Below are 27,207 nucleotides of genomic sequence, written 5' to 3'. Positions count from 1 at the left end.
TACTTCCCACTCTTTGTGCCTCTCAAAGTATCCTTCCTAATTTTCTGCCATTTTTTCCCTTTTCTTCTTTCATACTTAACTTGTACCCTGGATACAGCCGCCAATTTATTCCATCCCTTCCTCCTCTTGCTTTTATATTTACTACCTCCTGTAACAGCTTCCCTCTTCTATTCCCTTCCCCTCTATTCCCAGCTTTTCAAATGCTGGCCATGGTGATAATGACAAATATTAATCTTCTAATTTCCTTCACCACCACCACCATCCCGTCCAACTTCTTTCACCTTGATGAGGAAAAGGCTCTCTTCTTTTTACTCCCTGGACTTACATCTTCCAGTCACTTTTGCTCAGTTCCACCTTTGTCCAGGCATATGCATGTCACAAGTTGGCCGGTTTCTGAACCAGGTTATTCTTCTGAGGTGGAGGAGGTAAGTGCCAAGGCCAATCGGTGCTGTTGCAGTCCCACATGCTTCTTCTCTCCCCCTCCCAATCCACACACACACACACACACACACACAAAATGTATGTGTGGAGGGATAGGGATTTGGGTATTTTTAATGTATACCTTTTTAACTGTATTTGTTTTAATGCTGTAATCTGCTTGGATTCCCTGCGATTAAGTGCAATATAATAATAATAATAATAATAATAATAATAATAATAAGCAGTTTGGAGAAAAATCCTCTTTGGGGCAATCTACAAACATAAACATATAAAACAATAAAATATAAAACACATTTTACTTTTCGCTTTCCCTTTTCCCACTCTTTCTCCTTCTTCCCCCACTCTGTCAATCTGTTGTTCATTTCTGTTTCTTTTCCACCAGGTTCAGTGTTGGAGTATGCAGAAACACAGAGTATGAGTCCTGGCTCACGGTTTAACAAATAATGACATAAAATACCCCCCTGCTTCAGATCTCAGGTTTACAAAGTGTATGGTTTGTCCCAAGATTACTGTTTTGTGCGAATGGATGCTAGCAGTATACTGGATATAACAACATCAGATCCATTAAGCTACCCAAGGGTCCCTGTTCTGCCAGTGGGAACGATGACTATTTGAGCACATTTACATATCTAGATACATGGCAGCCTTAAATATGTAATTTCAAGGATATAGTATTTGTGACTTACAGTCACTGCTCTTCTGAGATGCATCTTTGTTGATATAAATGTTGCAGATAGATATGTTTTTAAAAATATTTTAAAGCAGAGGGAAAGCATATTGACCAACAAGTGGATGCTTTATTCCCAATCTGCATGCACTAGGGGGCAATGTGTGTTTCATGTATTGGCTCTTGGCCTTTGATATTTGGATATTTAGATATCTGCCATTTAAAAACATTTTACACTATCTTTCTTGTTTCTTTTAAGGAAACTGTTGTTTTTCCTGGTTTGGGAGAAGTAGCAGAATCTAGCAAAAGTACACCATTGAGTCTTGGTTCAGATAAATGTGTTCTGTGTGGATAATAATAATGCAGTGAAGCACTGGGAGCCTTCCATCTCATTGATCTGTATAGTAATCCTACAAGTGTTATTGTTTCCAGATTATAATGGGAACAAAGATAAAATGGTTGCTTGGCTAAACCTTAGGTCCTAAAGCCACCAAACTTAAGTCTGTGGCAGAAAGAAGAATTAAGTTGAAGATTTCAGTGTTCAGGTTGTGCATATGTACTCAGAAGCCCATTGTATTCAGTTGGATCACTTTCAGGTTATCAGACATAGGATTATATTCTTAGCTGCCATATTTGTGTAAAATCCTCTATTCCCACCCACCACCACTTAGTTGTAGACACTCATATAGCTTTCTTAACAGAAACTAAAGGGACTTTATCTCCTCAGACTCGCAGATTTTTCCTTTTGAAAAATTCAAGCCTGGTTGGCTTGGCGCTCGTCTGTAGTAAATCCTTCCTACATGTGCACTTCATAGGCTTGGCAAATTAACCACTCTTAATTGAGTCATGCGGGATCAAATCTGTAGAATGTTGTCAGAAGGAAACTAGTTTCCTCCAGACCCAGCAAAGGCCTCTCTCCATCCTGTTTGCAGTCTTCCAGTCCTCACTTTTTTCTGCGAAGACTTTCTATTGCTCTCTTGAAATTTCCCTTTCTGACTTTTTCTCCATACATTACAATTTCATTTCCTTCCCCTTCGAGCTCCAGTTTTCATGCTGTCACATTATATCTAGAACATCACTACAATGCCTCATATTCTTCATGCCCTTTGAATCCTTGCTCCAAACTCACTTCTTGTGCAAACCTTCAGATTTGATTTTGAATCTCCATGGTCCTATCTCTTTCTGCTTTATTAATAGTCAACCTCCTGTGCCTTAGTCCCACTATTTCTTTACTAGCCATGTCTTCTTCTTACCCTTTCAAGTACTAGCTTGTCATTTGATGTAACCTATAATTTGATATGTGTCAGGTTGGGGTGGGATCACCTTTCAGTCACTTGCCACCAGCCAACACAGTCAATGCAGAGAAAAATATCCTTCCACCTCTGAGGCCAGTAGTTGGTGTGTGAAAGTAATTGTGTGCAACAAGAGCTAGGTTAGGTCCAACACACTTGCTTTAAAGCTGTTGTGCCAATTAGGTGTGTAGACGTTGCCAATTCATTCCTTGTACACTGTAAGTAGGGATTCTTCCATCTCCATCCTTTATTTTTCTTTCAATTAAAAAATAAATTTGGCCATAAAGCTTTGAAATTAATTCACCATTGGGCAAAGACTTATGAGAAATGTTACTCTAACTGTGCAATTTTTAGTAATGAAAGTGACTTATTTGAAAGAGAGAGAGAGGGAAAAACTGGAATAGGAATCATTATATAATGAGTGCAGTGGCTGCTGGCCCATCTATAAAAACAAAATAGATCTGTTTTGAAAGGAGTCCAGTTACTTCTGTCCATGTGCTTACCTTATTTGCTCTTTTCTTATAAGGCAGAGGAAAGCAAAATACAAGAATTATATGTTCAGTTCTTTTTATAGTTTGCTGGCCTTGTGATGACAGACATGATCACTGAATATAGAAATGCTCCTTTGTTATAAACATTTATGATTTATGCTTAATTGTGCTTTATTGTGTTAAATACACAAAGAAAGATGAATAATGCAGATAAAGTATATTGACATTTCTGTTCATCTCTGATTTTCTAGAGCAAAGTATTTGCATATGATCACATTTCAAGACTATCTGCTCTTCTCACCTGCTGATGTATCTTTTCAATTTTCGTGTGATCCTTACAGTGAACATAGGTAATGATAAAGAAAATCCCAATCATAATTTTGTTTCCTTGCTTTTAAACTAGATGTGTGTACTTAGTTTCTGATTGTATCAGAATACTCAGAGCAGAATTTGAACGTTCAATACTTTTGGAAAATGGGACATGCTGTATCTGTTTTAACATTTGTATTGACTAAACACAAATACAGAGGAAACTAATAATAGAATCATAGAGTTGGAAGAGACCACAAGTATCTTATTGTACAATTGCTGCAGGGTCATCATGCTGAATGGCTTTACTAGGTTTCAGACTTCATAGCACAGCCTTTCAAGTTCTCTAAAACAACGTTTCTCAGTTTTAGGAGAGGGGTGGTGGTTTTTTTTAATGTTCTAGGGTGCCTTGCACTACAACTGTGCCCATAAGGTGGAGTTGTTTTTCCCTGCTGCCGAAACTAGCCATGGACCGGCAGCCAATGGCTCAGAGACCAGTCCAACACTACTTTGAATACCACTGCTATAGAACTCTACATCAGGCTAAAATAAAATAATACTAATACTAATAATAAAAAGAAAATCAAGGGATGGGGCAGATAACAGAAAAGTCCAAAAATTAGGTCAGATGTTGTGATCTTGAAGTCTGCAAATACATTTAGTTCCGAGATGGAGATTGCAGGTCCAGAATAGGCCAAAAATTGTGTCTTTGGGCTGATCTGGGGATATGGCATTCAGATAACGCACGTTTCCAGATTGGGCTGAAGCTGAGCCGTGGCAAACCAAACCCAGGCACAAAAGGGGTGCAAAAAGTGCTCCTTGCTGGCTGCCTTGAGACCATGGCGTCTGGTCACTGCGATCCATATTGTTCAGGATGTGCTTGTGGCTGGACTGGCCAAAGGGTGCTCCATGCTGCCCATCTGCTTGAGGCCCCAGACTGAGTGGATCACTGGCAAATATTCAAGGGGTTTATACCTCACAATGTATACCCGGAGAAAGAACCAATAGCTTGTTTTTATTTCTGAAAATACAAAGGTGGCAGCAGCTCAGAGATGGACTTAGATGTTCTAGTATGAATAGGCCACATTGTTCTAGTAAAAAGCAAGTATAAGCATACCTACATCTCCAATAGAGAGGATTTTTTGCCATAACTAAAGAGAAGAGATTAGTAAATGTAGAAGCACCCAGTTCCTTTCACTGTCTTAAGGAAGCCTCATTTAAATGTTGTGTCTTTTTATCAATCAATCAATCAATCAATCATTTATGTGAATCTTTGTGTAAACACTTCAGAAAGGAATATGATTGAATGCTAAAATAGTGTCATAAATGCAAAACTATTTTTAATCGGTTTCCCAAATTTCCCTGAAATTTCAATTTTGTTTTCTGTGGGTCAGGAACAGCCATGCTATATGTTATATGGACTTCAGTAATTTGCCCTAAATATTTCCTGTGTATTGTTATAATTGGAGACATTTAGGAGTTTTGATAGAAATACTTTATAAAAGTGTAGGATCCATGTGGATGTTTCAATTATGATCAGTTGTTGAATCCTTACTGCTGAATTTCATATTCTTGTTGCTTTCCCCTCAGGTTTGAAGGACCCACAACTACGTGGTGACTACAAGAAGACATGATGATCATAGTGACTGGAGTCATGTCAGCACCTGAGCTGGGCTCCCCAGACAGCACTCCTGTTGCAACACCCAATTTATCCTGGATGCCTGAGGATGGCAGACCCACTGCTGTGGAGCAGCCAGTATTTCTAATGACTACAGCTGCCCAGGCCATCTCAGGTTTCTTTGTGTGGACAGCTTTGCTCATCACCTGCCATCAGGTAAACAAAACAAAACTTTAGATTGTGAATAGCACTTAGAGGTACAGCAACTTCCTTCAGATCCAGCTAGAATGGCAAATGGTGGGGATTATGGTACTTGTGGCTGACAATATATAGAGGTACCACAGTAGATATCTCTGTTAGAAAAGCACTTTCTGTTCTGCTGCTGCTGTAAAAGTTCAGCATCTTCAAGTGTGGTAGAGAGGGCTGCAAGCATTCATGGGATGGTTCCTGCTGGCTTTGCTTTGGTATAGTTTACATTCCTACCTTTAGGGGGAGTCTTTGGATAACCAGTGTAAAACAGTATTAATATGTGAAGCTGCAGAGGTCACTTTGTTATTAGCAAATGTGAAGGTTCTCAAACATGAAATGGGTTCTTCAACTACAGTTAGGTTGTCTGCACCATATCAAGTTTCTGTAGCCTTGCCTGCTATGCATTTTTGCAATCTTATCTATGGATGGAGCTTGTTGCCCATACAGACCTCTGTTAAATCGGTGCATAATGTTATCTACATTTATGCAATAGGTTCTACCCGTTTTATGTGATGTTATGGCATGATACATATATGAATAACTTCCATTTCTATTTCCACATTGCATGCATGTGAAGCCACCCTGTGGAACAAGTCTCCCAGTAACTGCATTGAAAGAGAGTCAGGGGCTTTAAAAAAATTGCAATATGTGTTTATTAGATAGGAAATATGTATAGCAGTTCTTTGCAGTGGTAACATGGATTTTTTCCCATAGAGTATTGAGTATAGAAGTGATGTCATTAAAAAGCATCTAGGTTCTTGAAAAAGCTGAACCTTGGTGTTCTGTCAGTTGTGTGTGAAAAAAACAAACCTCAGAGTTGTGTATACTGTACCAGTGTATACATGAAACTAGAAAATTTTCCATAATTTTTTTTTATTATCTTGCTGTCAAGCTTGTAACACCTATGCTTGGCCTCACAATTAGTCCAGGCAGTTACGTATAGGAAAAAGCAAGGAAATACCAGAGTTGTGGAAGATCAAGCTTCTGTTCTGTCCACCTGCTAAAACTATGAGACAGATTGCCATGACAGGCCCTAGGTGGGTAATCAGTCTTTCACTTCCAGAGGCATGTAAGTAGTGCATCATATTTCCATCATATTAATGTGGCTGGCTTTGGCATGCTGTACATTTAATTAAGGGGAGACAGAGTGAAGGATATGTAGATTATGATGTTGAATGATGCTTCATGGATGTAATAACCCTTTAGCTCTCTCTTCCAGTTTTGTACTTCTGTCCATTTTTAGGTTGTGGACTAAACAGCCACTTACTATTTTAAATTTCTACCTGTGGTTTCTGTTATGTTAATGAACAAAGACTTTAGCAAACATGGTTGAACTGTGATAAGCAGTTCAGTGGAACACACTCCCTCAAAGAGTGGTGGAGTCGCCTTCCTTGGAGGTCTTTAAACAGAGACTGGATGGCCATCTGTCAGGGATGCTTTGACTGAGAGTTCTTGCATGGCAGGGGAGTTGGACTGGATGGCCCTTGTGGTCTCTTCTAACTATGATTCTGTGATTCTAAGCAGTGGAGATCAACCCCTCCCCCCCACCGTCTCCTGCTGCCTCCAGCTTTCCTACTGTAAGGCTCAGCCAATATATTTCATCAGGGTGCTGGGTGCACGTGGATACAAGACAAATTTGGCATTCTCCTGTATTCCTAGGATAATGCTATCTTGATGAGTAATACATAAGAAACCTTACAATTTATCAGCATGTTCAGCACCTCTGTGTTTATGAATGACTTTTGATTAGAGCAGTGATGGTGAACCTTTTAGAGGCCGAGTGCCCAAACTGCAACCCAAAATCCACTTGTTTATTGCAAAGTGCCATGTTCCTCTGGCTTTCTAGTAACAAACTCTGGCAAACTCTGTGCTGGAGTGACAGCACATGTGCCCACAGAGAGGGCTCTGAGTGTCACCTCTGGCATGCGTGCCATAGGTTCACCATCACTGGATTAGAGAGTTAGATTGCATGTTGTGGAAGCAACTAGTTGAATGAGATGTAAAGTTGGATTTGTTGCTTATGAATCAGAATACGTCCTTATCTGGGATTTACTCATAATTCTCACTTGCTATTTGATGTTCTTTTGTTGTCTGTTTTATTCAATCATTTCCTGTATTGCTATGTATTTTATATGTATTATCTTACTAGACAGGCCCCTTCCCCACCACCACTCCCTTCTCCTTCTGTGTTGTGTCTTTTTAGATTGTAAGCCTGAGGGCAGGGAACCGTCCAATTAAAAAGATTGTATGTAGAGTGCTGTGTAAATTTACATCGCTTTATAAATAAAGGTTAATAATAATAATAATAGTGATGAGTTCTCTTGTATCAGAATTAATTGGCCGTCTCCTAGATGTCCATTGAGATGGTCTTACTTGCAGTTGGTGCACAATCAAACTATTGATCTCTTTTGTGCAAGACCAGAGATTTGTATCTGATGATCTCATTATGAAAGTCATTACGAGCAAAATGTAGGCATGAACACTAATTTACCGTGCTATAAAAGGGAGAGAGATTTTTAGAAGATGGATTAATCTATAAGCAGAAAGTATAAACTGGCAACTAAAATGCTCTGTGTTCACAGAAAGTGTGTCTTTTGAACATCATGTGCTGCATATTATAAGATTCATGCCCTTCTTAGAAGCTTCTTGGAGGCCTTTGGGGAAGTGGGAACTAAATAAAATATTGGTTTGATTTCTTCTTTTCTGACAATGTAGCTGTTCCTACACCTTACAGTTATATAGTAACCAGAAATGGCCAGCTCAGAGATGGTACTGTATGCTGGATTAATATAAACCATCGCCACCCTCAAAGTATTTTCCTTCTTTATTTCCTTGTATAAACATTAGAGAGCTTTCTACATTATTAACCCCAGTTATGAGGCCTGGGGGTCAACAGAACTAAGATGCCCATATCTTTGTGAGTATTCTGTGTGACTGACTGAATATATCTGCATGATAAGGCAAGGGGATAAAGGGTACTATGTTAAAGCTAACCAGCCACAGTCCCTCTTATCCTGAAACTACTTTCATTTGAAGTAGATTTTGACTAGAATCCAGCTGGAGCACTATGATAGCCTAAAAATTATTGCACAAATGATTGTGCTTTCTCCGTGGTTGCACAAGCACACATATCCACCTCTCTCACTTTCAACTTGGTGAATAGAAGCTGATCAGCCATTGAGCAACGAATGAGCTCAACACCTTGGCACCTGTTGCACAATCAGTTGCATAATTGTGGAATCCAGTATAACTGTATGTTTCTGCTGTGCTAAATGGGTATAGAATTTTGGTCTTTGTGTTAGCTTCTCTAGCGCTACTACTACTGAAGCACTTTATCAGAATTATTGTACATAGCCAACATTTTGGTGCTTTCTCCTTCTACATTCAGTGAATACATTTTTAAATAAGTAAGCAAGAAAGTTTACTCTGTAAAGTAGAATACCTGTATTTAGAAATGTTAACCAGTTCAGTTACAAAACTTTCAGTGAACATTTTGGCTATGGAAAAGCCAAATCATCATGATGTAGTAATAAGAATTCTTAATTTAGAAAGATTTCCTCATACAGTATATCACTTCAAATTAAAATAGTACTTTAGGCTAATCCTTGCTTTTGCTTTCTGTGGATCTAAAACATTACAAGTGGATGGAATTATGATGTCACATAAAAGGTTTTATTACTATACATTGCTGGGAATTTGCACATCATGCGTAGCTTTGTATGTGGGCATGCATGTACAGGTACATATGCTTTTAAAAAAAGCTTTCTGGTGAAGCTGTGAGACAGGCATACAGTATATAGATTGTCATTCAAAATGGTAGCATACAATAGCTTTATGGGCATACTGTAGTCCTTTAGTTAATAGGAATGTGTCTAGTTCTAGATTTCCATAATAAGGTGGATATGACAGCATACTTTAATGCTGAATAAATGGCAACCAAAAAGAATCTCTTTCAGGTACTCTATTCTGGTTTTGTAGCATTAAAAATGTAAACTTTTTAACTTTTGAAATACCATTCATACCAAAGATGTATTTTTTTACATCAAACTCTTAACTGTGCTTTATGCATGACAGAATGTGATATGGAATATTCAGTTGATTATATGTTAGGACAATTTATATATGTATAAGCATTTTACTCCTTGCCAATTATTCCTGTAAGATGATAAAGAGTAGCTGTAGTGAGAAGTAGAATGCAGACCTCAAATCAATTTACTATATTAGGTTATAACTCCAGAACACATGGCGAGAATTGCAATGCACCAAAGTAAATAAAAATGCTTGCATGTAGTTTAACTTTGCATCCCCAAATTTCCAGGTATCTCTCTTTTTCCTTTCTGGCTTGTTCTTTGTTGTAGTTTGAGTTTCATCCCATTCTCAATTTTCTCTCATCCAGATCTACATGCACCTGCGCTGCTACAGTTGTCCAAATGAACAGCGCTATATTGTTCGGATTCTTTTCATTGTGCCCATTTATGCTGTTGACTCATGGCTCAGCCTCCTTTTCTTCACCAATGACCAGTACTATGTGTACTTTGGCACAGTGAGGGATTGCTATGAAGGTAAGTTGTTGGAGGGCATGGAAAAGGGAAGGAGGAGGAAGTAATTTTAATTAGCCTGGAATTGTGGGAAAGAAATAGCTTTACACAGTTGTTCTAGAGATCATAACTTTGAAGTTTGTACCCTTGGAGAAGTCAAGGATACACTAGAAAAACTCTACAGGAATAGTGAGTTGTGGAGAGGATTGTTAGGTTTCCATCAGTATGGCAGAAAAGGAGTCTACAACTGAATTGGTTGGTACTACTCCCCTGGTGCACCACTCCCCTGGTAAGTAGTGATTAGTTATTGGTGAGTTATCCAAAGCTAATTACCTAGAAAGTAGTCCTTAGCTTTTTTATTCTATTTATTTTTTATTCTTTTAGTTAATTACAAGCAACATCTGAATGTTACAAGATGTAGTACAGAATACACTTTCCTCCCATCAATCTGGTTTTTACTTGCAACATCTACAACTGAACACGGTGTAACAACATGCATCAGCACTTGGACTATGAGATATTTGTCCTACTCCATTTAGTAGAGCCAAAACTCTATAACTATAAAAATAAGTAATGATGTAACAGCTATACTGCAAAATGAGCAAAATTATCCTTTATTTAGTTACAGTTGTAATGTAATGCAGCATACCTTAATTATTGGGGGAAAGAATTAATTCACTAGTTCTTTGTAATTTGTTACTTATAACTTCTGGGTGAGGCTTGATCAAAGGTAATACAGTCCGCCCTTGCCTTACGCGAGGGATCCGTTCTGGACCCCACCGCATAAGGTGAATTCTGCCTATGCTCAAGCCCCATTGGAAACAATGAGGCTCGTGTGCAGCGGTGCCACGGGCGCGCATGCCCATTCATTTGAATGGGATGCTGTGCCCTGCAGCTTAAGCGCGTACGCTCAAGACCTCATAAAGCGCACCCTTGTATAACGCGGGCGCACTGTATTTTGTTAGAATTTGTGGGTATTTTCCTTTATGGTATAAGAAAGTGTTTTTCATCTGAAGTAAACAACATTGGCACATAATTAAGAAATGGAGAGACAAGAATAAATGTGCATAGAGAGGAAAGACTCCTTTGGCTATGGTGACTCATAAAATGATGCCAATATTTTTTTATCAGATAACAATTTATGACTGAATTTTTCTCAACAGACTATTACCAAGTCATTATGGACAGTTCTTCTAGGAACTTGGTAGGTCAAGCCAGATACTGGAGGAATAAGATTGAGGAGTAAGGGGACCCTGCAGCTGGCCAGCTGCTAATCCCAGATCTCTGAGATGTGCCTTCAAGGAAGTTTTTTTTAAATTGTGTATTCATCTAGAATGTAGAAAGTTATTCCAGAAAATCAACTAATTGGATTATTCATTTCTGAGAGTGAGATTCATACTGTTACCATTACCAACATTGGTAACTCATTCTATTGCATGTCAACATTAATGTTTTCCACTTTCCTTTGAGATTAGAATTGCCTCAGAAAGATTCCCCCGGTGCATAATGGTGGTGATTTTTAGCTCATTTCTCACAAACCGATTTCTTCTGTTGTAATGTAAACTACAACAACATACCAGCTGTTTGGGCCACATGCAGCTCCTCTAAAAGCCAAATACTGCTCTAGGAAGCTTCCTAGAAACACTAATGTAATTTCAGGAGTCACATGCATTCTATAAAGCTATAGCCTGAGCACTCTGGTGCTGGACCTCTTGGGAGCTCTAGAGCCATAGCTCTATAGAGCATTTACCTACTAGGAAGTTACATGACTAACTCTTTACAGAGTATTATTAGGCTTCTGGAGGAGCTGTCCTGTGCCTCCTAGTTTATTATTATAGAATTCCTTTACCTTGAAAGCAAACCTGAAGCAAAAAATTTCATCAACATCATGGTATTAAATGTTCTTTTGATTTTTTTAGAACAGAAAGCCTCATTCTACACCAAATTATGTTTTTTAAAGCAGGGCATCTCTTCTCCCATCCAAGCTGTCTCTGAGCATTAGTTTTCTGCTGTTAATTGCTACATTCTGTATAAGACTTCTTTCATGGAAATAGTGCAATAATTGCTACTTATAAAGGCCTTGGGTGCATGAACAACGTAAATCTATTGGAGAGATCCATGGGGCTGTTCATGCCTGTGACAATGCACTGGGACAGTATAACAGATGGCAAATGCATGCAGGCACAGTCCAGAGGCCATCTTTGTTTGGTCTGGTTTTCCCATTCCTCTGTCCTCAGTTTGTGTATGTGTGTGTATACAAAGGCATAGCAGGAAGCAGGCTGCTCCGTGAAACTCATCTCCTAGCAACAGCTATTATCCCCTTTGCCTTGCCTAGGGAGTTTGCAAACATCATAACATCTGCTTGGAGTGTCAGACTACTTTCTAAAGTTTGCCAGCTTGGTCAGCTTGATGGCCTTTATGCTGATGAGTATTGTTTTCCTCCCCCACCCTCATGTGCTGTCAATGTTCAAAACAGTTTCAAAACTGTAGGAAAAGGGGGGGGGGGGAAGGAGATGGTGAGAATCTGACTTCATTTCAAGGGAGATTTGTCCTTTGGGGAAGACTGCCCTTGAAAAACATTTAATTAAAATATCCAGTGTTTAACTTTAAATTGATTTTTGTACCAGCCAGTGCTTCAGAAAGTATATGCATAGTAAATATGTATGTGGTTTCCTATTTTCAGTTGGATCTTTTGACAACCTGATGCTGAAAGAAGAACTGATGATGTTCTGCCGTTTCCATGTTTGCAAATTACACAGATAAGTTCTGTTAATTCAAGGAGGAGAATGCTCTTTCTGTAGACAAGGCTTGGAACTGTGCATGCATTTGAGAGGTCCCAAGTGTACTTCATAGGCAGAAAGAACTGACAAAAGAGTGGATCCCTTCTTGAACTAATGGAACATCTTTCTAATCTGCAAGCATCAAAAGAGCAAGTTGTCAGAAAGTGTCTCTCTGGAAAGGTGGGGGAAGCATGTAATTCTACAAATTGACATGTGTTCTAGAAGATAAAATTCAATCTGAATTGTGAACAGACATTTACCATATATGTGAAAACTCACTACTGTTTATGCATTTGTTAAATCTCCAGTGTTAGATGATATTTTTTCCATCAAAATCATATAAAAGTCTAGCTTTTAAAGCTTGTGCTCTATGAAAATGATAGTACAGTCTTTCCTCCATATCAATGATTTTTTTATCCATGGAGTCAAGCATCCACTACCTGAAAATATTTTTTAAATGTATACATTCCAAAAAGCAAACTTTGATTTCGCCATTTTGTATAAGGGACACCATTTTACAATTCTATTGTATTTAATGGGACTTTAGCATCCATGGATTTTGTTATTCATGGTGGGGGGGGGGCGGTCTTGAAAGCAAACCAATGGATACCAAGGGATCACTGTACTATTTGAAGATAATAACCATTTTAATCTATTCCAGCCTAAAAATATACAATGAAATATTGTAGCACATTTGAGACTAAGGACCAAAACACACAGCAGAAATAAACTAGTTTGAGACTGCTTTAACTGCCTTGTCTCAGTGCTAGTGAATTCTGGGATCTGGAGTTTTGTAAAACATTTAGCCTTCTCTGACAGTGAACCCTGGTGCCACAACAAACTACAATTCCCAGGATTCCCTAGCACTGAGCCAGGGCAGTTAAAGCAGTCTCAAACTGGATTGTTTCTGCAGTGTGTTTTGGACCTAATTGAGAAAAAGTCATTTCTAGCATATGCTTTCATGGATTCCAGTCCACTTCATCTGTTTCTGATGAATGGATTGGAATCCATGTAAGCTTATGGTAGATTTTTCCCCCTGTTAGTCACAAAGGTGGTACAGGATTTCCTTGTGTCTTTCTATTAAAAACAAGTTCATCTCAAATATCTGAATAGCCACATTAGTCTTATTTTGTCATGATTATTAAAGGTCCTTGGTTCTTATTTTATGGGATAAACTTTCACTAAATACAGTAACTTTAATTTCAGGGTAATGCTGACAATGTTAGTCTTGACATTAACATATCACTCTTCAAGTGTTGAAATGGCTTGCAGATAACTATCTCAGTAATCTTGAAAATGGATCAGACAGTCTTATGGTTGCACATGGAAGGGGATACCTATTCAGTTCCCAACAGAAATGGAATCTGAAGCAAAAACTTCCCCACTCACAATTATCCCAGTATACTGATAAGACAGAGCTGAGAAAAGTTATGTTTTTGCACTACAGCTTCCAGAATTTCCCAGCCAGAATTCAGGAATTATAGACTAGAAAGTAACTTTTCCAAGCTCTGGTTGTTGGTGAGGCTCTGACAACTTAATGATGTTCTAGTATGCAGAAGCCTATGATGATCTCCATGTGAACAGAGCTTCATGTGCCTATTATTGCTCCATTTTATTTTGTTTTATTTTGTCAAAGGGTTGAGGCAGAACCTAATAGGCTTATTCTACAGAATGTGTGTTTGATGTTTCCCTGGTCAAGCTTAGGATGGTAGTAGCTGGTCAGTTTTTTAGGTAAAAGACCCTTAAGGTTGACAGTGCTCAAGGAAGTTGTATGACACTTTCTCATCAACTATATCATCAATATCTCAAAATGACACTAGGGAGCACTGTGACTCTATCATTGGTATATAAAGTGGACCCTTTTTATCTTTGGGGGTTTGGTTCAGTAGCCACCTGCAGATGGCAAAAAACACAGATGTTCACACCTTTTTAGTCATATTATTCTGTGGCAGCAACATGTGTACAGACGTGTCAGTATGTCTGTGTGCACGTGCCGCCATTGATTAATATGACTTGTGGTGATCCATGGGCAGTCAGATCCATGGAACGCCAGCCCACTGCTATAAAGGGTTCACTGTAAAATATAATGAAAAATGAGCAAGCCTTATATTTCTTGTTATCTCAGAGTGCTTTGAATAATTCCATCAATTAGTTTGATATAAGGATTCTGAGACACACTTCAAATGTGACATGTAGATCTTGGGTTTTATCTTGCTAATCTTTTGTTTGGCTATAGTCAGATGTCCATTTAGTCTGAAATTGCAAACTATTCTCCCCTTATAGAAAGATATAACTTTAATACACAGACAGTGGTCATAGTCTGCAGAACTTGGCTTGTACTGTATATGGAAAATGAGCAAGTTAAAATAGTTGTGGATTATATTTATGGCTAGTGGAAACATTGATCTGCTGACTTGTTCTGTTCTGTAAGATCACTGGGAAGATGGGAAAGGTAGTTTCCCCAAATAACAAAAGGTTGTTTCCCCTGCTTCTTCCTCCACCTCACTTTGCTCCTCTTGTCTTCTAACTGGCTCATTCCAACAGGGGAACTATTTTACTATGAGTCACCTGTAACCATGCTAGGGAGCCTGTGGCCCTTTTGCTGTTGTTGAAGTTAAATTCCTCTCATGCCTCACTGGCTACAGCTGATGGGAATTGTCATCCAACAACATCTGAAAGCCCAATGTTCCTCAACCCTATTATAAATCATTTTAAAATATGAATGAATTTAGAGGGCATCCCTAATTCATCATAAAACAGATTGTTACAAAATAAAATGCATGCTCTTACAAAAATTATGGCTGCCAGGCACCATTTTAGAAATGGCCACACTGTCACACTGGACAGGGGTGGTGAAGCACTCACACATAATCTAAAAAGAGTTCATTTAATTGTCAAACTGTTATTTTATTCATACACAGATTTTAATCAATTAAAAACTCATTAATGGAGGTTTCTTTAATTTGGTGATAACCCTAGTATATCCATTATGAGATACTTTTAGAATTGGATAAGAAATAGATATTTGGGGGAGAGAGCCAGTGCTTTCAGTATTGGATTATGAATCTGGAGGCAAGGGTTCAAATACTAACTCAAACATAGAAACCCACTGGGTGACCTTGGGGAATTCACATTCTCTCAGCCTCAGAGGAAGGAAAACGAAAATCATGTTTGAACAAAGCTTGCCAAGAAACCTGATGATATGTTCACCTTAGGGCCGTGATGGTGAACCTATGGCACACGTACTATGGGTGGCACACAACGCCATTTCACCGGGCACGGGGTGAGGGAGAAGTCAGAAGAGGTATGCACGTGCCTGTTTTGTTCAGGCGGAGGAAAGGCTCAGGGAGGAGAGGGCGAGCGGACGCCTTGACACCTTCTCCTCCTCTCCGCGGTGCTTTGCCAGACCTGAGGTGTCCTTTGAAAGACACCTCAGGACTAGCAAAGCCCCGAGGAGAGGGGCAGGGACCGTGGGCCTCTTCCTCCCCGTGGGGCTTTGCCAGACCTGAGGTGTCCTTTGAAGGACACCTCAGGACTAGCAAAGCCCTGAGGAGAGGAACAGGGCCCACGGGCTCATTGCTCCTCCCCCTCACGGGCCTTAGTGGTCCACATCTATCTCTGAGAGACAGCTAGAGGTCAAGGGAAGGGCAGGAGGAGAAGGCGTGTGCCTGTCACCCCCTCCCCTAATTTACCCCATCTTCTAGCTGTCTCTCAGAGACAGCTGGAGGCCGGGAAACAGCACAGGGGAAAGCCCTGCTCCAGAAGCCCCGCCTCCAGAGGGTGGAAGCCCCGGCACACGGCCCCGCCCCTGGAGGGCAGAAGCTCTGCCCCCAGCACGCCGAACCAAAAAAGGTTCGCCATCACTGCCTTAGGGTCACCATAAGTTGGAAACTACTTGAAGTCACACAACAAGAAGATGGTGGGGGATATTACCCTTTTTTGTGGTTTCCCCTGTTTTTTGTCAAGACAGCTTCTTTTGAAGTATGGTACTTTGAATATGCTTAGTGATCATATGCTGATTTGTTTTCTTTTGTATTTTGGCAGCTTTTGTAATCTACAATTTTCTTAGCTTGTGCTATGAATACCTTGGTGGGGAAAGTTCAATCATGTCTGAGATCAGAGGGAAGCCTATTGAGTAAGTATTTCCTATCTCTCTTATTCTTTCATATGTATAATTGTACTCCTTGGTGAGGTGGTTTAGTATGAATCATTCTCTTTGGAGGCAACAAGGTACAGCCATCTGTCATAGCACTTATTTTACCTCTGCCACTGAAATTTGTCTTGTGTGACAGATGTCCTAATGTTGAATGATACTCCTTCATATGAGTTACCAGTATCTGAACCAAGGTGACTGGGACCATTTGTTTACATATGAATTTGGACTTGCAGCTTTCATGCCTTTATTTTGTCCAAAGTCCTCATTTTGGGCACACAGTGGCTACTATAATGTTGTCTAGCCCAAGGGCCTAAGGCATTTTTGTCCTCATTTCAAATTAATCACAGTTGTTCTTCACACATGAAGGGCTTGTGATATTGGTGGTATTCAGAAGCAGAACCACTTCGGTCAGCATTGGTGTCTGATAAAAAACGTCACTGCAATCTAGCTCTACTAAAATTAGTGAGAGTTCTGCAATTAACCTCACTGAGTTGAACATTGCCGCTGTACTTTAGCATGCTGAAATGAAGTGGGAGGGAGACCCATGAGTCCAGACTATTTGTCTGTTTTTATTTGTTTGTTTGTTAAATGGGTTTCCTTTAAAAACTAAAAAGGGGTTCATTGTTCTGCTTCTTTATTTTTGATCATTCTTTTCTATTTACATTCCTCCCTCCATTCTCATGATCTTCGGACTCGTGTCCAACGGAAGGGGAAATAATGAGGCACACACCTCTATGTGCCTGTGCCTATATTCAAGCCAATGGGGTTTGAATATAAGCAAAACTGTTTTCGCGAGTGGGTTTGGAACGGATCTCCGTGAAAAAGGAGTGGTGACTGTATTTTATAGATTAATTATACCTGTTATAGCTGTCAGAGCACAGAAAAAATAAATAAAAGCACTCAGAAATTATAAACATTTGAATTGCTTATTTAAAACATTAATATTACATCAAACTTAATTATTATTTTTATCAGATATCTTGTATTGTTTTTAGGTCCAGCTGTATGTATGGGACTTGTTGCTTGTGGGGAAAGACATACTCCATTGGATTTCTGAGATTTTGCAAACAGGTATAGTTTGACAGAAACTAATAGGAGCTTGGGACCCTGGTTTTATTGAGTCTCTTTGAGACTAAGTTTTAGATCACCTTTGGAAATGTGAATGTGGGTGCTCGTTAATGTAATGCAGAAAATCCTTTCCTTGTCCGTTATAACATTTTATCTAGAAATTGTAGACTTCACATTAAGCATAAATTAGTCCCATGTCTGCCACCCTTCTATGAATGAGAAGGTAGGATCCAGTTGTACCTAACCATGTAGCCTTGGGGAAATGATACATGGAGCAGCAAAATTTTGGATCAAAATCTCACTTGCCCTCCTTATGTAACTTGCCATTTCACTTTTCATCCAAGTCTTCCAAATACAGGAAACATCTACCGATTATCTATCTCTACATATTATCTCTCCATCTAAATATTAGTTTCCTTTTAACTATTATACATAGAGAGATTTAAAGCAAAACCAGAAAAGTAGAACCCAGACTTCCCACCTGATAACTGCAAAATAAAACTTCAGTTCTTAGGTGTGTTACTGATTGTGCCATAGTATCATTTCTACTGGGACTGTAGAAAGGATTTATGGTTTGTTCACATGCAGTAACATTTTGAATGATATACTGCTTCTAATACTGTACTATGATTACCTTGAGCTACATTATTCACCTTGCATATTATGCCTTGTTGGTCTTTGCATTTCTGGATTTTTGTCATCTATAGTCTATATCTAACAATAGTAACAACTGTGTTACTGCAAGTCAAATAAAATGAAGCAGAGAGGAATTGAGCACAAGGTGTAGTGAAAATGTAGGGATCATCTTAATTTCTGTTGTGCTCTTTCCCCAAAATTGGAACTCAAACCCTCTTATAATTTAAAACAAGTACATTATAGCTAAAACATTCAAAATACTCTTCAGTTCTATCCTACTCAGTTCAGGTTGAATGCAGAGAAAAGAGTCCATGTGGCCAAGGTGTCAAGTGACTTAGGGATGAGGGAATGTGGAGTGACCTGTTCGTTTGGAAGTGAAGTTCTGACAAAACTGGGTTACTTTTGATGTGTGTGTGATGTTAAGCAATTCGTTTTTAAAATATATATATATATATATTGTCATAAAGACGTGTAGATTTCTGACTCACTTGTCTAGATTGTTTGTTTCATACCTCATGATGGGCATTACTTAGTTGTAGCTTGTTCTGTGTGATTAAATATCATGTGCTCATCATACGGGATTCTGTGCACAAGATCTGCAGAGGAAGCAGTCAGGTATGAGCCACAAAACTACATCAAGAGAACCTCTCCCATTTTAATTGTAATGAATAAAATTACACTAAATTTTTCAGCCATAAACTGCTTAAGAGGATGACAAAAAATTATTCTTGGTAAAGTGTCAACAGAACTGAGTAGTCAATACAGTCCATCCTCGCCTTACGCGGGGGATCCGTTCCGGATCCCGCACGTAAGGCGAATTCCGCCTATGGGGCTCGTGCACGGTGGCAGGGCGGCGCGGGAGCGGCGGGGTGCAACGGGCGCACGCGCCCATTCAATTGAATGGGACGCGCTGCCCCTTCTGCCCCGCGTGCGCCCCGCGGCTTGAGAGCGTATGCTCAAGGCTGCGTATGGCGCGCCCACGTATGGCGCGGGCACACTGTATTTTCTTCTCATTCTCCATCCTTCTCAAATAGTTGGTCCTGTAGGAAGCACAAGTCTTCTTTACAGAAACTTAGTATCCTGTCTGTTATGTATTTCCTCCCTTCCTAATTCTTTCCACATGAATATTGGCCAGCTGAATAAAGGGAAGACACATATAAACAGTGAGTTCCCACAAGGATATTTCAGCCATCCTTTTTGATTTTTCAAATAAATGAAATTTCCCCTTTTACTGTAGTGAAACATGATGGGTAAATATACAGTCAGAGTATCCTCCCTTCATCAATAAGAAGTAAAGCTAATCTCAGCTTCCCCTGTTCTGACCACTCAAATCTACTCAAATCCTAGACATTTGTGTGAGGCAGGCATACCTCAGTTAGCAAAGCCTCTGGCAAAGAAGCTCCTTTTTACAGAAATCTTTTTCTTTTTTCTTTGACTAGCTGGAATTTTTTATCAGTATCGGCATTGGAAAGATGATGAATAAAGGCTGGAGAAACAGACTTTTGATGTTGATTTGTAGCAGTGTGTCTGCTGCAAAAAATGCAATAAAGCTTGAGCTAGAAGATAATGTACTTCTAATTTAGCAATTCTACTGTAAACATAACTGCTTGCCTATCACAGGCAAGATAAATAGCAGCTGCCCCAAGAATCCCTTACTTGAGCATGCATGAACAGCAAAACAGAGAAAAGGGGGAAAGCAGATAAGCCTGCCTTAACAGCACCCCCTAGCTTTTTAAAAAAATATATAGATATATATGTTTGAACACCAAAAAAGGTGGAGGCTGGTGAAAGAAAAAAACCTCATTCTGAGGTGCATTTTGGAAGAAACTTTCAAGTGGTCTCCATAAGGTTTGTAGTGTTTTTGTTGAGTTATTCAAGGCTTATCAGACCTGATTGTGTTATTTCACATGCCCATATTGTTAGTTTTGGATAACATGTTTGCTGAAACTCATTGAGTTCTTTTTTTATAATATAAGAACCTTTCCCTATTCTTCCCATGTCATTTCTGCCACTGATACCAAATTTTCTGTTAAAGAAGTAATGCCTACACATCTGCTTCATTAACTGCGATATACCTGTAATATGTTAAATTTTTGTGTTTATTAAGATTGTATATAGTTGATCAAAGAACATTGTAACAGATAGATAGACAAATAATCAAAACTAAATATCGTTTAGAATGCCCGTATCCATGTTTTGTCAATTTTCATGGATTTACAACGGTGTCTTGATTTATCTGTAGCAGGGTTTTTCAACTAAGGGTTCTTTGAGAGATTGTGATTTTTTAAAAAATTAATATGTTTTGCCCATATTGCCTATAATTTTTATGTCAGGGTGCCCTGAGAGTTATAAAGGGTTCCTCCAGGATAAAAAGTTTGAGAAAATCTGATCTGTAGTAACCAATTTTCTGGCTGCATATACGGGCCTTGACACTTCATCTTGCAGGAGCGATTTCACTGCTCTGGTTAATGCAATAGTATTTATGTATGCAGAGTGATAGTGTGCTTGAGAAGTTCAGGAGCAACATTTTTGCAGTCCTTTACCATAGTTACACCCCATAAAACCATCTCTTCAGCCTGCCGTGGAAATAGTTTGTTCCTTTCATTCCAGTTTGTCTGGAGCAAATAGGATGATATGCACCATGGGAGAGAAACTTGAATGGTGTGAAATGGGAGTCTGGACAGGGCCAGCTCCACATTAGATTCTGATTTGCTTGTTCTTTCCTAGACTTCTGCCTGATGACAGAATACACGTTTAGGTCACCTGGATAAATGCTCACTAGCTGTTCCCATATGTCTTAACAGTTTCTTAACCAGGAAGTGTCCAAAAATAAATGCTTGTGAGTTTGAGCTGCAGGAAGATGAATAAACAATCCCTGTAACAGAGAAAAGGAAGTTCAGAAACACAGTTTAACAATTAGCTTGACCTTTTCCAGTTCACAACTTGGTGATGACTCACCAGCTGGCTTGAGCTGGGATTCTTAAGCTCCTTGGTTTTATGATTACCACCCAAGAGCATCTTATCAGAAGCAATCTTTTTCCTTCTTCCAGCTTTGTCTTTCATATGCCAGCAGGGCCAGCTTCTACAGTGTCTGTATAATGCCACAAAGGACGAGATTGTTGCTGGCACCTAGAGTCTCTTATAGGTTCACCCCATTGTTTCTTATCAGAATATGATTACTTGTTCTTAAACTGTCTAGGAAAACGAAGGGGTATAACTGATGCTCCCTCTGCAAAGAGAGAACTTAAATCTGAAAGCAATTTAGTATGTAATCTAGTCAAGTTCCTTGGAAAAATATAGTCAGTTGCACATCTGAAACGTTTCTACAGTATTCCATTCCCAAATCACCATTTGCAGTGGAATAACTAAGGTTGCCGTCACCGAGTGGAATAGTTCATGATGTCAACCCCTATTAACCTGCTCCTATTCCACACTGTACAGAATCCTTAGTAATGTTTTTTGTGCTAATGTTATACATCGTAATTCCCGTATATCACTGAATGTAATGGCAATAGTTGTGACATAAACAACCAGGAAAATTAAAACTATACCTTTAAATTACAATATCATGTGCAGTGCCTAAATGTGTGTGATGTTTTCTAAGAAAATTGAATAAAAATCTCTCTCACTCACTCACACACACACTCACACACACACACACACACACTTTTTTTTAAAAAAAAAAATCTAGGCCCTCCCTTTTCTCTTCCCATTGAGCCTCACCCCACTCACAACATCTCTTCTCCTTAACTCCAGCATTTTAAAGGGATGGAGGTGAACACTACAGCCTATTTCTGCCAAAAGGCAAATGTTTGGGAAGCAGTGGTGTCACCCCCACTATTGGGTGTCACCTGGTGTGGTCCATACTCTTTGAACCCCCAACTGTTGTTTCATGAAGCCTGTCCTGCAAAAATGATCAAAACAGCTGTTCTTATTTTTATCTATAACATTGCTTTAATAATGCTTTGTATGAGCTTACCGTAGATAACTGCTTGCCCACAATGTCAGCAGAATACTAGAGCAGATGGGCCTTTGGTTTGAGGCTGCAGAGCTACTGTTCTTAGGTACTAACTACAGTCATCCGTCCATATCCATGGATTCTACATCCATGGATTCCACCATCCATGGCTTGAAAATATCCCCCAAATCCCCCTCCCACCAAAAAAAACCACTTGATTTTGCCATTTTATATAAGGGACACCATTTTACTATGCCATTGCATTTAATAGTACTTGAGCATCCATGAATTTTGGGATCCACAGTGTGTCCTGGAACAAAACCCCAGCAGAAACCAAGAGCCTACTGTACATTGCTTTTTGGGTCCCCAGTATAGCTCTCATTAAAACAAGAGGATCCCCACAGTAGCTCACTTTAAAACAAAAACCAAAATTTAAAAACCAAAAAAACAAAACAAAAACCAAACACAAAATAAAACATAACATGAAATCCTTTCACTGAGAGATTGAAGAAGCAAGTGTCTACTAGTGGGTTTAAATGGGTTCTGTGTTGGTAAGAATACACCTGGTTCAGTTAGTCGAGAACAAAGGTGGCATCTTCTTTGCAACAGAGTATTATGTATGCTATCTAATCTTCAAGAGCAAACTTGGTTTAAAACATGGGGCCATACTTATGATGTTGGCTTCTTCCCTCTCAGCAAATATTTCAACACCTACACTTCTGTCTGGAATTTCCCTTTCTATTATGCAATATTAGAAGGAAGGAATATCCTTGCCAAAAATACACACTCAAATAACAAAAAATATCATCAATCTATTGCTAGTCCCAACTGAAGTAGACCCATTGAATCTATTGCAGAATGTTGAATTAGTACTTATGTAAATCTCATTAATTCAGTGGATTTACTCTAGTTGATCACACCAATAGAATTCAGGCCAAGAAGGGAAGTAAAAAAGAAACCTCTGCAATGACAGAGGCCAATGAAGAGCTATTATAAGAAAAGTAGCTAATAAAAACTATACATGGTCCTGCCCATCATTAAACCAAACCATTTAACAATGACTAGATCAGGCATGTCAAGTTATGTAAGAATGTGGCATCCTTTCTCTTGTGATGAATCAATCACTAATACTATTAGGCATTATGATAGTCTGTGTAGCCTGTGATGATTAATGAGTTGTGTACAAAACAGCCAATGTTACTCTGATTAGATCACTGTGTCCATGAAGGATGGGGGAAAAAACTTTTTCCATCTATTTTAAAAACCATTGATGGTCTTTATTTCAATTTCTAGATTGTTGAGAGCTGGTCACGTTTCTGTTCTGTCAATAGTTGTCTAAATGTAAAAATTGCATGGTCCGTCAACAAGATTTGGCCTTTAAAACAATCTTGTTACTTTTAAAAATCTCTTGAAAGTTTCCTGATTACAATACTCTGGTCATGGAATCCTAAGGCTAAGAGCTCGTTCTTAGCCTATTTTCTCAGTAAAACCACAGGGCTACTTGTGAGTGGCCTCCTGCAGTATCAAGTCTTCAGCAGAGATGAAGCCATGTTTAAACATACCTTCATCCTTAGTGTAATAAATTTAAGAATACATTGATGGTCTATGGGAACAGAAATGATGGTCACAATTCCACGTTAAACATGCTCCAGTTATTGTTTGGGGTAGATGATTGGGACTGGTTAGAGACTAAAGCCTGGATACATTTGCTAATTTCATCTTTCCCATATTTGTTTTGCTTGCCTTTCTACTCCTTCAGGCCACCTTGCAGTTCTGTGTCGTGAAGCCCCTCATGGCAATTATTACAGTTGTCCTTCAGGCATTTGGCAAGTACCAGGATGGGGACTTTGAGTAAGTAGTTTAGTTACAAAGAGATTTCTTTGTCAAATAACACTAGCCTAGCAACCTTGTGAAGAAATTTTAAAGTTTATTTAAGATGAATGGCTTGCCTATCCTTAGATCTGAGAGAATGAAATAACATTTTGATTGAATGAAAGGGCATTATACTGGATTTTCCCATCTTCCTCTGAGAAATAAGAGACAAATAAGCTCTGCTGGAGCCCGAATGGAACCCATTGTGTGACTTTGGACAAATCACACTCTATCCACCTTAGAGGAAGACAATGACAAACCTCTGAAGAAATCACAACAAGAAAACCCCATGATAGGGTCACTCCATAAGTTGGAAACGACCTGAAGGCACAATACAACAGCAGTCTCTGCTGAGTTAGAAGATCTATGTAATTGTTGTCAGGATGAATTCAAAATTATATAGTAAGATGTCTCAATCCTCTGAGAGCTCAAGTGAGGAAAAACAGAAATAAATCCCTATTGACATAACCACTACCAAGACAAGTGTAGTCATAGGAAAATCTGCGACAAAGTGTGTACAAATTGATTCAAATAGATTTGATGTTAACATATACAGTTGGCCCTCCACATTTGCAGCTTTGGCTTTTTGCAGATTTGATTATTGTGGTTTGGATTAATATGTTCTTTCTAGGAATCTCTAGGTCCTCCAGCGTAGCTCTACAAGAAGCTGACCATAGCGTTGTGCTGGAACCTAGAAGTTCCTAGAGAACATACTTCTCTAGGCATTTGTAGATCCTCCAGCATGATTCTATGATCAACATCTGGTGGATGTTGACCATAGAGTTGTAGTGGTGGACCTGAAGATTCCTAGAGAGGTATTCTCTTAGGTAAAGAGAATAGTGTTTTTTTTAATTTGCGGTTTTTCCACATTCATGGGGGTCTTTCACCCCTAACCCCAGTGAATGTGGAGGGATCACTACACATTTTCTCTAGTGCTGTCATGTTTGAAATTCTGATGGAATCTGAATGTGTCATGAATGAGGATTACAGTACTTTTAATAGTTGTAACAAAGTTGACCCTCCTATTAGATGGAGTTACCACCTTAGATCACAGAACATAAGGGTCTTGACATATGGGCATTGTTTACTGATGGAACTGGGAAAACGTATTTGCATTGAGAGAAGTCTTAATCCTGCCAGAAAAAGAAGGTATTTGCGATGTCTGAAAAACTGAGTATTCATGTTGTCTTTTATTACAGTGTCACAAATGGATATCTCTATGTGACAATCATTTACAATATATCTGTGAGCTTGGCCCTCTATGCCCTGTTCCTTTTCTACTTTGCCACACGTGAACTGCTCAGTCCTTACAGCCCTGTCTTGAAATTCTTCATGGTCAAGTCTGTCATTTTCCTGTCCTTCTGGCAAGGTGAGATATCTACATATGTATCTGCAAATATAACTGGGAAATTTGGTAGATAGTTAAAATCCTAGCAGGCACACATCTTTATTTCTGGTTTTTAGTTGGCTATCCTAGGACAAACACCATTCTTGTGCTGTTTCTATGAATCATCATCTTCACTATTTACATTTATAATATTTGTCTCTTCTTGTTGCCCTGCTATCAGTTCCACTGTGCTCTAATAATATAATTCATTGAATAAAGCAATAGATTTCAGAAACAATTTGTTTTCAGTTGTTTTTCTTGATCAAGGTGACAAATATAAAATTCTGTCATATTTTTTTAGAACTACAAACCACATTTTTTCATGGTTTGTGCTTTTTCTGTTAACAGCACACATGTCAGTGGGTGTGGAGTATGTTTCTGTTGTTTGGAAAAGTGTTCCATGTCATTGCAACATTTTTGTTGGATCACTATCAGTGGAATCGACAAGTGGTTGTTTAGTTCCAAGATCATGAAAATATGACTAGTGAGTCATATATAGCCACTGAGGCTACTTTTTCAGGCCTCAAAGCCCCTGCAGAGATCTCTCTGAATACTCACAGTATTTTTTAAAAATCCCAATTTCTATTTAACATATGATTTTTTATTCGCACATGGCCCCAGACCACCCAGAATTGCTACATTTTCCATCATCCCCCAAGGTTCCCAGCAGCCCCAAAGTGAGAAAAAAAAAAAAAAGCAAAAGCCACAGCTGTGGAAAATGACTACCAGAAGTGTCATTGCATCAGTTCATGACCTACATGACCTATGGGGGGAATTTGCCCCTACCACACATGCAATTGCTAACCCAACTGGACAGGGTAGAGTGTGCCCCTTTGGGTTCGGCTGGATCTCTCAGTGGCATGTGAAAAACCATCAGTCGTAGTATCCTTCTGGGTTGACTCTCTGGGATGCAACTTGGGTGCTGTTATTCAGTGGTTCCACTCTTTCTTGGAGGAGCAAACTCAGAAGGTGATGCTGTTCAACAGCCTGGACTGTGGGGTTGCTCAGGATTCTGGTTTGTCCCTATGATGTTTAACATTACATGAAACCGCTGAGAGAGGTCATCTGGGCTTTTGGGGTGCTGTGTCACCAACTGATGACAACTCAACCTCTCCTTTTTACTGGTTCCTAGGAAACTGTCCTAGAAAACTGACAATATATTTTGTCAGTAATGGACTAAATGAGAGCAAACAAAGTGAAACTTAAGACAAAACAGAGGTGTTTCTGGTCAATCATAAACCCGATCAGGGAATAGGGACACTGCTTGTGCTAAATGGGATCCCTTGAAATCTCAGATGTGCAGCTTTTGTGTGCTCCTGCACTCAACTCTAATCCTGAATTCCCAGATTTCAGCAATGGCCAAGAGTACATTTGCACAACTAAAACTAGAGTGCCCACTAGCTATACCTTGAGAGTGCCTTGAGACACCAGATTTGGCTATGATGACACATGCCTTGATTACATCCCATTTGGTCTACTGAAATGCACTCTATGTGGGGCTGTCTTTGGAAAATGTTTGGAAATTTCGGCGGGTCCAAAATGCTGTAGCCATGCTGTTGACAGGGGCCAGTTATAGGGAGCATATAACTCTCTTGTTAAAACAACTTCACTGGCTACTGGTTCATTTCTGGGAACAATTCAAAGTGCTGGTCATAACCTATAAAGCCCTGTATGGCTTAGATCCATTCTGTATGAAAGATTGTATCTCCCCATATGATCCTGCCAGAATTTTAAGATCTATTGAA

General features: G+C 39.2%; 1 protein-coding gene across 4 annotated transcripts in view; it reads left to right on the top strand.

Annotated features, from left to right (window-relative positions):
- TMEM184B (transmembrane protein 184B) overlaps positions 1 to 27,207 on the top strand; it is a 49,972-nt gene that overhangs the window by 15,701 nt on the left and 7,064 nt on the right. For 3 of the 4 annotated variants that reach the window (XM_042468332.1, XM_042468329.1, XM_042468330.1), the window contains 7 exons: positions 3,143 to 3,241; positions 4,791 to 5,034; positions 9,464 to 9,629; positions 16,430 to 16,520; positions 17,537 to 17,612; positions 23,963 to 24,054; positions 25,275 to 25,444. In XM_042468332.1, coding sequence (XP_042324266.1) covers positions 4,831 to 5,034; positions 9,464 to 9,629; positions 16,430 to 16,520; positions 17,537 to 17,612; positions 23,963 to 24,054; positions 25,275 to 25,444 — 799 coding nt within the window. In that variant the 5' untranslated portion in view covers positions 3,143 to 3,241; positions 4,791 to 4,830. The remainder of the gene's footprint in view (positions 1 to 3,142; positions 3,242 to 4,790; positions 5,035 to 9,463; positions 9,630 to 16,429; positions 16,521 to 17,536; positions 17,613 to 23,962; positions 24,055 to 25,274; positions 25,445 to 27,207) is intronic. The other variant, XM_042468331.1, reaches the window with a different exon arrangement.

Source organism: Sceloporus undulatus, chromosome 5, assembly GCF_019175285.1.
Source record: "Sceloporus undulatus isolate JIND9_A2432 ecotype Alabama chromosome 5, SceUnd_v1.1, whole genome shotgun sequence".
Lineage (NCBI taxonomy): Eukaryota > Metazoa > Chordata > Lepidosauria > Squamata > Phrynosomatidae > Sceloporus > Sceloporus undulatus.
This window is presented reverse-complemented; position numbering and strand designations above follow the sequence as displayed.